General features: G+C 27.5%; 1 protein-coding gene across 1 annotated transcript; it reads left to right on the forward strand.

The window, feature by feature from the left end:
* The first annotated feature begins 6,252 nt into the window (after nt 1-6,252).
* LOC114424347 (auxin-responsive protein SAUR50-like) lies at nt 6,253-7,253 on the forward strand. The gene has a single exon (XM_028391189.1). It carries the CDS (start codon nt 6,469-6,471, stop codon nt 6,931-6,933), a length of 465 nt encoding a protein of 154 aa, XP_028246990.1. The 5' UTR covers nt 6,253-6,468; the 3' UTR covers nt 6,934-7,253.
* The last annotated feature ends 5,733 nt before the right edge of the window (nt 7,254-12,986 follow it).

Genomic DNA, 12,986 nt, shown 5'->3' on the forward strand with positions numbered 1-12,986 from the left:
GTTTATTGTAGCGGTTCCTGCCACTTGAGCGCATTGTATTGACATTTGCACATACTGGCCAAAGCCATAATACGTGTATAGTTTGTTTCTGTTCGATGAAGTGTAGTAATAGTGGAAAATTCCTCTTAAAATAATGCAGTAATGAATATTTTTTTTTCATGAATGATTTACGGGTAAGTTCACTAGAATTATATTTGTAGGCCTAAAAATGTTAGTATCAATTGTTAACATTTTCACTAGCAAATATTGAAATAAAACTATTTATTAGATCATAAGCAATATTAGGAGTAAGCATTTATCTAAAAACTAAGGCATTCATTTTACTATAATTTCTTTATCTTTTTTCAAATAAATATATTAATAGAACAAATAACTATCACTTCAGGAAAAGTAAGTTTTTGAAACTAAAAAAAAATAGAGCATTATTAAAAATTTAAAATTTTTCGGTAAGGATTATACAGATTAACTTTATTATCAATTAAAAAATAAACAAATTAATTACAATAATTTAATAAATAATTTTAAAAATTACAAATCTTAGAGGTTGACATTTAAATATAATTGTTAGTGATTTAATAATTACAGAACCTTATTTTGAAACTCGCTATTCAAGTTTAAAAACACATATGTTTTAACAAACAAACAAAAAAACACACATTGTTAATATACCTTGAAGTAGAGCCTCTTGCGCCTTGCCTGTATTTTGTGGAGTTAAATTTGAAATATGGCAAAATGGGGTCGTTTTCTCTGTGACTTGACTCCCAATAACAAAGTTAGATGATTGACCAAACGGACTTTAATTTGAACTTTGGAGTTTGAATGATCCTATATCACTATGACCCAAGGAGTTTTTAATGCATTAATTATGTCTCGTTTCTACGTTTCTAATGAAACTTCACGTGCAAACTTATCCCTCTTTCATTTTTATTTTACTGTATACAGTAACTTTCTTGGAAACAACGAAAGGCAACATTTTATACATTTTTTAATATATGAAAAAGTTTAGCAACACCTGAGTTTTATTCAATTCTGTAGCTTTTTTTTTTTCTGTATTAAAAGTTTGTTCGAATAAGAAATTGTATTCCCTCACCAAGCTATTACCCTCCTTACACATAAGAAGTTTTAAAATTTTGTTTGTCTTTTTTTTTTTTAACTCTTTCACGGTGTTTATTGTATTTTTTTTTTGGTTAAGATATGTTTAATTATTTTATAAGTTTTGTAATAAATAAAAAAATCTATAAATTAATATAATAAACTCATTTTTTTCTCTTGTAAAGATTGAAAAAAAAAAGACTAGAACATAATTCTTATACAAGAACAATATTATTATTTAAGGAGAATCATAAACTTGTAATTTTTCCAAGTCAAAAGACTAAAATATGTTTACTCATATAATATGTAAATCATTTTATACAAATAGTTTTTATTTGTTTTTTTTATTTATGATAATATTAAAAGCGTTTAATTATTATTCCAGCAAATTAAATTTAAACCGAGGATGAAGGCTCCCCTACCGTGGGATCATAGATAGTTATTGAGTTTACGTGTCGCCATTCTAGGGTACTGATGAGTTATCATCACGCGCATAGCAGCGTCTGAGCCAAACGCTCCACTCCTCCAGTGCTCGTGCACCACACGTGTCTACATAAGAGTGGGTCCACGCTGACACCTTTTATCCGCGAATCTGTACTTTGCTCAGCCTCCACACTAACATCTGCTTTCTGCATTCTCCTGCCACAAAACTATACTATCATTTCTTCTTTCTTCTTATAATAATGTTACTTTCAGACCCATGTCTTCATCCCTAATTATCTAAACTTTATAATAAAAAATACTAGTATTTACGTAATAATAGATCTTTATTGTAAAAACCAAACCGAATCCTTTGTTAATCCTCATTTTCATATCAGTTCAGCGGTGGAAAATGCTGCGTAATTTGTTTGTTATAACTTATAAACAAAAAATTATTGGAGTTTTTTATATAACAAAAAATTGCTAATACTTTAGTTCTTATTGACATTTTGATTCAAAATAAAAATTAATGATATTTTTGTTTGATAAAAAATTATGCAATTAATTTTCTGAAATTTTTTTTTCTCATATAACAATAACAAATAAAAATTAAACGTTCAATAAATTCATTTGCCCTTCTTCCAGTTTCAAATTTTAAATTTTAAATTTTAAAGCATAAAATAATTATTTTAAAAAAATAAAAGAGTGATTTGCGACGGCAGATCCGTAACCTGCGATAAAAAAAGTAATAAGGTTTAATTTAAGCAACGGAAAAGTTGAGTATTTTCAGAGAGGAGCGGGTGAAGAAATCACGGGTCTACTGTCTCAATCTTCATGTGAGTGGTTAGTAACTAATCTGCATCACACCATGTGAAGTGACTCAGAAGACTTGGCCGGTAAATCGGAATTTTTTTCTCCCACTTTTTTAACAGGTATGTTTAGAAATAATCACTGTTCTAGTTCCAGCATAAAATTAAATTTTATAGAAACTAGTGTCATAGAAATACTACTATTACTATTGTCATCGTCTTAAAGAACCCGACAAGGCAAAAAAAAAAAAAAACAGAATATGGTATTATGAATCCATGTGATGGGAGTGGAGAGAATAGCCACTTTTTCAGTATCCACATACATACGGAAAAGTACTACGGCGTTCTTAGAGAAACTCCGGCCGTGCACTAACGTACGGCCATAACCTGTTTTGCTTTTTAATTTTCAGCTAACTTATTACGTTTGTTTGAATAAAAGTTAAGAATTTACTCTCATTTTTTTCAAAATTTATTTCAATATACATTTCTGTATTTTAAGACACAAAATAAAAAGGAAAATATTCTTATTTTAAGAGTAAAAATAATTGAGTTTAATATGCATTATTCATATATTTTTATACCATCATTTAATTATAAATTGCTTTTGATATCATTCGGTATCAATATAAATCTAAAATCCTAATTATGATGATATTAAATTAAAAAATCATAATTAATATAACTTTTTAAATAATTATAATCAAATTAATATATTTATACAGTATGAATTCTAATTGAATAATGTATAAAATTATTTTATATTATTCATAATTTATTTTTTCAAAATATTTTTCACTTTTCTCAATTGGTATTCAAATTTATACTAACTATTGATCATTTGAGTGATATTGGATCAAATCCTTAAAATTAAAAATACGTTTCTAGTTAAAAGAAAAGATTTCAGCAATATTTTATAATATAAATTAGTGATTCACAATAGTAAATATTTTATATCAATGTAATTGTTATAAAAAAAAATGATCCTACTAAAGTTAAGGACTCAAAATTTACTGTTTTTTTATGAATAAAAAGTTAAAGTGTTGGATGTGGGGACTTCACCAAAATTAGAGTAAGCCTCAAAACATCAACCTCATATTCACCGTGGATCATCAACGAGATCCACGTACCAGTAATAGAATTGAAAACCATGTTCCTGTTAAATATGAACATCATTCGCACCAACTGAACTATTTGTAAGAAAATCCGACAATGTACTAAAATTAAAATTTTCTTTATACGTATAATGTATCTAATTTCTTATCAACAAAAATTATACTTATTTTACCCCTTAAAGTGAGCAAAATTTAGAGGAGTCAGTTATACACACACACACACATATATATATATATATATATATATATATATATATATATATATATTATCTTACTTATTGTTGTTGGAAAATACTATTAAGATTGTGATTTAACATAACTATACAGAGAAATTGAAAATGTTAGGAAACAATTATGATATGGAAATATTAGGGAACAATTTCGAGCTAATTATTTGATATGTTTTAAATAGCATAGTGTTGTTAATCCTTGTAAATTTCATATATTTTTTTTTATAAATTTTGAGTTATGTCAAAATTGCTCTAAAAGTTGTTGAAATTGTTTTAAACATCTTATTGTGCATGCAACACATTTTTCTCTTACTCTAAGAGTAATGTGAAATAAGTTAAATATGCTTACGCGCATTGCCAAAATACATTTAAAAATAAGTTAACAAGAATTTAAACGAGTTGAACGTTTTGATTGTGTTACACCATATATTGCTCTAAACATCTACAAAAAATATGTAAATTATTAACGCATAAAAATATACATTAATAAATTTCTAAAGTGTTCTCTTATTAATTACTAAAAAATATTAAAAAAATCAACAGCGAAAAAAAGAATAAAGATATTGGTGACACATAATACAAGATTTGGACAATAATTTGTTTCCAATAAATAATTAATTGCTACTATTATGTTAGATCATTTAATTTGAATTTGACTAAATATAAATTTGATGTTAATATAATTGGTGATTAATCTATTATTTACAATATGATATTAATATTCATCATCAATAATCTATGATTTAATGTAATCAATAGTATTATTTTACACTTTTAAATGAATGCGTGTATGGATCAGGTAATTTAAATCATTATGTTTTTTTTTGTGAGAGATTAATTCTATTCACGAATTCATATCATTGTGCATTGTGAATGTATTAAGTACAAAATTATATATTCACAAAAAAGTTCCCAAATTATATGAGTATACATTGCTTATAATTTAATGCAACTAAGTAGATATTTACACTTTGAAATGAAGGCGTGCGTAATTAATATTATTGAGCGTCTATTGAAGTATTATTTTACACTTCGAAATGATTGATTTTTTTTCCACAATATATTTGTTTTTTATTCAAATTTTTAAACTTTTTTATATGAGATTTATAATTTGAGTGTGTTTTTTGAATTATAAATTAAAACTATTTTAATTTAATTTGATTTAAACTAAATTTGTTAACTTTTACTCATGAGATAAAAGGATGAAAATAATTAAAATAACTACGTATTATGGGAACAGAAGAATTATTGCGAAGACAATAAGTGACGTGAGATTAAATAGAGAAAAAATATATGTTTTGAAATAAAAAAAATTGAAAATGTATTGAGATCGTCAGCTGAAAATAATTAACACATTTATCAATACAAATTTATTGGATTTATGAGGTATAAAATCTTAAAAATATCAGGTGTAAACGTAATTTTACATACTAGGACGCATATATAAAGTTGTTTTTGTATTACAGTAAGTTTTTTCTCTATCTGTAAAACTCTCCTTTTTTTAGTATTTTTCTTTATCTTAATAATTAAACATATGAAAGTTACAAAATATTGTTAGTGGACAAGTTTTAGTTATTAAGTATTTGATAAGACTTTAAAAAATTATTTAAAGTAAACAAAAGATGGAATTTTATCTTAGAGAACAAATGCAACAAAGAAGTGAAAGAAACTTAAAAATTAAAACAATAATAAAAGAAAAACCAACTAGAAAGAAGAAAAACAAACAAACGTGTAAATTAAAATTCTAGAAAAAAAAAATAAATGTTATTTTTGTGGCACACTAATACGCCTTTTTCCTCTATTGTAAAATTTCTCTTTAAACACATTAGTAGTTGAAATACGCAGAAATAACAACAACAACAAAAATACCATCATGCAAATGTCAAATATTTAAAAGAATAAAAATATATTCAAAGAGATTTAAAAAGATTGAGAAATTTACCTTGAAGAAAAAATAAATAAAGAAGTTAGAAGAAAATGAAGCTATAAAACCAAGATTAAATAAAAAAAGAGAGTTAAAATATATTTTTTGACAGGAAAAAGAGTTTTTTTTTTTTTTTACGGAAAGAGAGTTAAAAGACGAAGCTTAAAATAAATTACTAAAACTAACGATAATAAATATACCACTAGGAAAAGAAGAATAAAAATACATAAAAAATATTTTTAAAACAAAAAAAACATTAAACTTTATTTTTGAACCATAATAATAAAAAACATGTACCTTCTTTTGCAAAAGTACTTCTTCAAATTACTTTTATGTTATTTCCACAGTTGAAAGAAAAGTATTGTATGTTTTACATAAAGATTGATTATTATTTTTTGGTTAAAGTGTATCTCCATTGTTTCAGATGAGCTAAATACAAATACAAACTCTACAAAAAGAAACAAGTTCTACAAAAAAAAAAAAAAGAGTACAATTAAGATGACCTAATTGACTAATTCATGTGGTTAAATAGATACGTAAGTTTTACTTTTTCTATTTCTATAAATAAAATCAGATTTTGGGAATTCATGTGGTTAATTGACACTTTATTAGTTTATTTTAGGTATAAAGAAAAATCAGATTTAGGGAAAGATAAAGGCAGTTAAGGTGAGTGATTGGGTTGGGGGAAAACACAATCATTCTGTTCTCTTAACCTAACCGGAGTAGTGATAGTATTAGTATCAATTCCCCCACTATTCCATTCTAGTATTCTATTTTATCTCTTTTTCTTTCTTCGTTTTCAAAACTCTTTCCAACAACTCAGAAACCAAAGCACTCGCTTCTCCTTCTCTCTCTCTCTCTCTCATAGGCGTGCAGGTGCAATGGCGGGTGCGATGAATATGAAAGTCGACAAGATTCGTCAAATCGTGCGTCTCAAACAGCTTATGACGCGCTGGAAGCACATCAGCCTCCGCCGCCGCTCCGACGACGAACCCTCCGCCGCGCGCCGCCCTCCCCCCGGCTTCATCTTCGTCTACGTGGGCACCGAACGCACTCGCTTCGCCATCCCTGCGCGCTTCCTTAACCTTGCGCTCTTCGATGGCCTCCTCAAACAAACCGAAGAAGAGTTCGGACTCCGAGGTAACGGCGGTTTGGTCCTTCCCTGCCAGGTCGCGTTGTTCACTAACGTCGTTAAGTATCTCCACAAGGACGAACACAAGTACGGAAAACTCTCTCTCGAAGATTTCGTTAGCATGGTTTCGGACGACACTGACGTGGCAGCCTCCGATTCCTGTAAGGAAAACGTCGTCGTTTTTGCCCCTCTGCTCCAGAAAGCGGAGGTTTGACATTCTCGATTGCGATTTCGTTTGATATTTCCTTTGTTAGGCTCCGAATTTGTAAATGGAACCCAGGAAATTTGTAAAATCTCTTTTTTACCCCCATGTAATGAAATGGGGTTTTTTTAGTTCTACTCATCCTTGGATCCGTTCCCCCAAAAATTTTAGTGGGTGGGTTTCAATGAGATGTCTTTGAACTAGTCCTTAGGCTTTGCCGCTTTGGGTTATCTTTCACTATTTGTTACAACGGATGCCCAATTTCATGATGATGATCAATTTTTAGCGATCAATGAAGAATTTTATGAGAACCATGGATCTGTGTTATACTCTCCATTTGTGTTTTTTTTTTTTTTGAATTTTATATATCATTTGCTTGCATAGTCTTCCCTTTAATGAATGCACCAAATTACTCACAACGAGAGAGTACCAGAAATTATTTCTGCTTAATCGATAACATCAGTTTTTGAATCTTAAATATGCAGTTATAACAAATGTTTAGGAGAAAAGTTTTATCATTCACAGATATTCTAATTGACTAGAGTAAATTTTTTTTTTTTTTTGTTGAGATTCTGGAGAATAGTCTTGGGTAATATTGTCTTGCATGATGAACAGAATTATTTTTTGGTACATAGATGTGGCCTCAGCAAAATGAAATTTCAAAAATAACATTCTAACTAACATTTTTATTGTTTTAGATATTAAATTGATTAATGCTTTTATTTATTAAGAACACAGTTTTTTAGTTTTGTAGTTTAGAATGATTCAGTCCAATTCAAATAAGATTGTATCTTTTATGAAGAACAGTTCTATCCGATCGTAATAAGATTATATTCTTTGGAGAATACAAATGTAGTGTTTAGAGATGTGGTATCGGCAAAAAGTTTTACAGAAACTTGTAACAACAAAGAAAAAGTTTTGCAAAAATAACATTCTAACTAACTTTTATATAGTTTTGGAAATTAAATTGATTAACACTTTTTTTTTTTGAAAAGCAAATTGATTAATACTTTTACTTTTCAAGAACACGCAATTATTTTCTGAGTAACGCTTGCTCTGCGTCATTATACTAATTGTGGTATAGAGAAACTATAGATGTTTCTGCAATTAGTTTAGTCACGGAGTAAGCAAAGGTAATCACGTTTCTTTCTCTAATCTGACGTGCATTTTGAAAATTAGAAGAAGAAGAGCCTTGTTTTAGTGAAGTGAATAAAATCAAAATGAGCTGTACCTGGAAAAGTCTAATCTGTCATTCTGTATGGTATTTGAGCAACTAGAGCCACTTTCGTGTTTTTTAATACTACTCAACCTGATTTGTTGTCATTCTTATTATTCTCTATTCTCTATAGTTTCTAAACAGGCACAAAGAGATTCTGTAAAAAATTTCACGTTGTATTTTGGCAAAGGCATCTCTTCTTTCTGTTATGTTATCTAATTTTAGAATTGTATTCTGATGCCTATTAAACCTTACCTTCGACCCTTAGATTCCGCAGATATCAACAAAACACCGCTACTTTATTTTTTTTCCCTTTTCTTTTTGTTTCTTATAAGAGAAAATGTTGGGCATGTGTCAGTCGTTGGCGTGAGAGATTCCAATGATCTTTCCAGTTTTAAAATAAAAAAGTGTTTTCTTCTGCTTTAGCTTAAATTGATCAGATTCTAGTTAAGTTTTTCCACATGACTACAGGTGGTGAATTTGATCAGATTCTCATTCTTTTGTTTGGGCTCTTGAAATTTGTTGCTTCTCTTTGCAAAAATAGCAATCGATATGGATTTTGATCCAGTTCTCATTTGCAACCCTGAAATTTTCTATTTGATCATGATCACTGGGTCCTGTAATTATTGCATGGATGATTTTTTATTATTACGTACAAGTTGCAAAGCATAAAAAAAGCCTATGCAAAGTTGTTTAACGTTTTAAATATGCAACATCGTAACTGCATTACATGTTTGGAAAAACATCTTATGGCCCATAAATAATCTTTATCTAACTCAAATAAAATAAAAGAAAAAGAATAACATATGAGACCATACATAAATCTGAAAGTAGCTAATAAAGCAAATTGTATAATTTTTTTATTTAAACAACATTATATTTTCGTAAGAATTTTTTTAGAGTATATTTTCGTAAGATATCATCTTAATATTTATTGCTGTATTTAAAAATATAGTATGCAGTATCCACATAATTTAGTAATTAACATTTTTTAAGAGGATCAGTTAGGCAATCATAACGAATTATTCTTTATTAATTCTAACGGGTGCATAATTCTTTATTTTTTATCATAATAAACAATATAAATTATAATGGCTTATGTCCCTTAACCAAGGATTCGTATTATGGTTGATTTTTTGGCATGAAATAAATTGTGTCGGAGAAAAATACTCACCTCGCTCATGATTCTTAACAAAAACTAAGTACAGCTTCGGTCCGGATTATTTCGTATCAATACATGGTAAAAAAATAATGAGTTTTCAATAAAAATATACTATAAATATATTTATATCTGTGGTAAAATATTCAACCCAAAAAAAGCAATATATTAGAAAAATATCGTAAAATCCTAGCTTACTAATATTGTTAAGCTCGGATTATCGTTTATCAATGATTTTTTACCAATGATTTTTTTTTACTTTTACTTAAATTGTGATTTTTGGAGGAAAAAAAATGGGTGGAAGGGTTACACACATGGTCTCACTTAATTGAAGTGGCAAAGGTAGCTTGGCTTTTTGTTGGCCAACTGTGAGGAACTCAATTTGTGGAACTAAAAAAATACTTTAAATTTGACAGACTAATTTTTTTTTTTAATTCTGGGCACTAATACAATTGTTTTTAAATTTAGTGATTTAAAAAATTATTTTTAAAATTGAGGATTGAAAAAATTCCTTTTAAATTTGAGGGAAAAAAACTTATCCAAATTTGAGGAATCAGACAAATATTTAACGATGATAACATGTCATTAAATTTTATGTTGCAATTGCTAAGGTGACTTATGTTAGCCACGTTTGCAGTTTTGTTAGTGTTGATAGATAGAGCTTAGAAAAAAAAAATTCAAAATTGAAATAAAAGATTTTTTCTATAAATTTGGGGGAACAAAATCAAATTCATATGAAATTTCACGGACTGGAAACAAAATTTGACCAAAAACATATATACATATTTCAATTGGTATGATATGATGACTAGGATAATGGTAACCAAGAGGGTTGAAGACTATTGTCAAGGTATTGAGAGCAAGAAAATTCAACATATCAAATTGATAAAAAAAAAGGCAATGATCAACTAATCCGTAAGTCTCAAAGTTAATTCATATGAGCTTAATCCATAAATTTTTTTTTCAAAAATATATTTTACGAATTAATTTAAAATTAATAACTCAAATATGAATCAAATTTGTAACTTTCAAATCATTAATCTGATATTCTAACCAAATGAACTAATAATCTAATTATGTTATAAAATAAATAATATTATTATATATAACACTAAAATTTTTAATGTATATTTAATGCGCATGTAAATTTAAATAATTAATTTTGTGATAATTAATTTTGATATAACTCATATGAAATATTTAATCAGTATATTTTTTATAAATAAAAAATATTTAATATTAAAAAAAGTTATTAAAATTAAAAAAAAAAACACTTACGGATCACGTAATCCATATGAGTTATATAGATCATGTAGTCCGTAAAAACAAAAAACACTTAGAGTGTGTTTGGATAGGATAATTTAACTAGGTAATGTATTTTTGACAGAGAATTAATTTTTTTTATTAAAAGTAACTGTTTGGATGTTTTAGTAAGAGAAATTCAAAATTTTAAAATTTTAAAGGAAATTTTAGTTAGTTGAAAGAATAGAATTTCAAATTCTATCTTCTAAGAGAGTGAATTTGAAAATTCTTTGATTTGAGAAGGTTGAATTTCAGCAACCACTTAAGTTCTAACTTTACATATTAACGTTAAAAGTCATATGCAGTGAAGCAGTGAAGACCTAACGCCCCTAAAATTTGGGAAAATCTAGGCAATATCAGGAAGACCGAGCTCCCCTAGAATCGCATCAACAACACACTGAAGCAGAATGTCACCATCAAAATGAGCCTCGCAACCTCTATTGTGGGGAATGTTGATTCCACCGATGATTAGGGGATAACCGGGTTTCAAACGGCGGAGGTCAAAGCCATGACCAATCTGAAAGGGAAGAAGCTTGGAGGGAGTGGCAGAAACCAAGGATTTGTTAACTTGGATGGAGGGGGTTGGGGTTGAAGTGGCTTAGACCGAGACTGAGATGGATCTGAGACGGAAGGTATAATGTTTGCAAGGAAAAGAAAGGTTGTATCTAAACACAGAATTTAAAAGATGAAAGAATTTAAATTAAAGCATTTTAAATTCTCAAAATTTAAAATTCTTGTAATTTTAAATTATCTCATACAAACACACTCTTAAAAATATTTTTAAAATTTTATTTTAATACTAGGTACACAAAACAATATGCCTGATGCACCTGGCAAAGCACATACATCTAATGCTAGTTAGGCCCATGACCCGATAAGTTAATTTAAGGCGCAACAAGTTATATATCTAATCCAACTAATTAAATTAAAAACTAGAAGATTAGGATGACCCAACATTTAGTAGTTACATTTCAAGGTTCTAATTAAAAAATGGCAGTTGCTATTCTAACGTCATGAATTGAATTATCACCTCCCACGTGCTTCTAAATTTTTATTATTCCCAAACCATGTTTTTAACAGAAATACTGTTTTTATTATGTAAAAGCGATGCAAAACTATTACAATAGAAATATATTTCTGATTTCCATTGTAAACTTTATCTAACGGAAACATATTTTTGTTATGTAGTTTTTTTCATCTTTACTTGCATAACATAAATATATTTTTATTTTGTTAATTTTTTAGGAATAAAAAATGTACTTAGTTGTAGATATAAGTTATTTTTTCAAGCTAGTCAAATTAACAGTAACCCATATTACCTTTTTAATTGAAAAAAATGAATTTAGTGTCACAATCTACCTTTTTTAATCGTAAGAAAATCAATTACGATATAAATTTAGTGCCATATTTAATTAGGTTACCATTAATAAATGTATTTTTTATAATAATTAATTTGATCACTCTTATAAATTGTAATTTATATATTAAAACAATTCATTTTTAATTAAAAAATAATGTATTTGATAGTTATTACAATTAAAAAGGATAAATTGTATCTTAATTAATCTAATTTCAACTAAAACAATGTATTTTGTATCACCATTAATTTGTTTAGTTTAAAAAGATAGACTATATCTACAATTAATTATATTTATCATAAAAAAATTAGCCAAATAGAAATATATTTCCATTGTGTAAATGAAGGTGAAAAAAATATATAATAAAAATATGTTCTCGTTGCATATATAATGGACATATATTTACGTTGCATTTTTTTTTCACCTCTCCTTACACGATTGAAACATGTTTTGTTGCGTAAATATACAATAAAAACATATTTATTTTTAAGGATATATTTAGAATTAGATTTTTATTTTACACGCATGGAGTGAGAATAGCATCTTCCTTACAAATTCATAACAAAAATCACAAAAGCCCAACAAAGTCCCAATACAAAAGTTACATAATTCGCTAATCCATTATTAGGCTCTAGTAAATGACTAGTATAGCTTTAAGCCTCATTTTTAAATCTCTATCAATCAGATGCTACCACTATTAAGTATTAAAGGATGAGAGAGGCGACAAATTTGGACAATAATAGACAATTGATATCCACTTTTTCTATGAAGACTTACATTCACAAATGAAATCATATCCACAAATCATCTTTTAAGAAAAATAAAATAAAATAAAAAGTGATATGTCTACCTACTACCGTTATTAATATTGTTAACCATCCAGAGTAGAAAAACTTTTGTAAATCCTTTTGAGAAAGAAAAGAGAAATTTTATAATCATACTTTCATAGTATAGATATTTTGTTGAAATAAATATTTGATTTCTTCTTACTCACATTAAAACTATTTTTTTATATAAAAATTCTGGTGTC

Source organism: Glycine soja, chromosome 8, assembly GCF_004193775.1.
Source record: "Glycine soja cultivar W05 chromosome 8, ASM419377v2, whole genome shotgun sequence".
Lineage (NCBI taxonomy): Eukaryota > Viridiplantae > Streptophyta > Magnoliopsida > Fabales > Fabaceae > Glycine > Glycine soja.

Bases quoted from the DNA above. Each gene is read 5' to 3' on its own strand.
- LOC114424347 (XM_028391189.1), top strand. From the start codon at position 6,469: ATGGCGGGTGCGATGAATATGAAAGTCGACAAGATTCGTCAAATCGTG.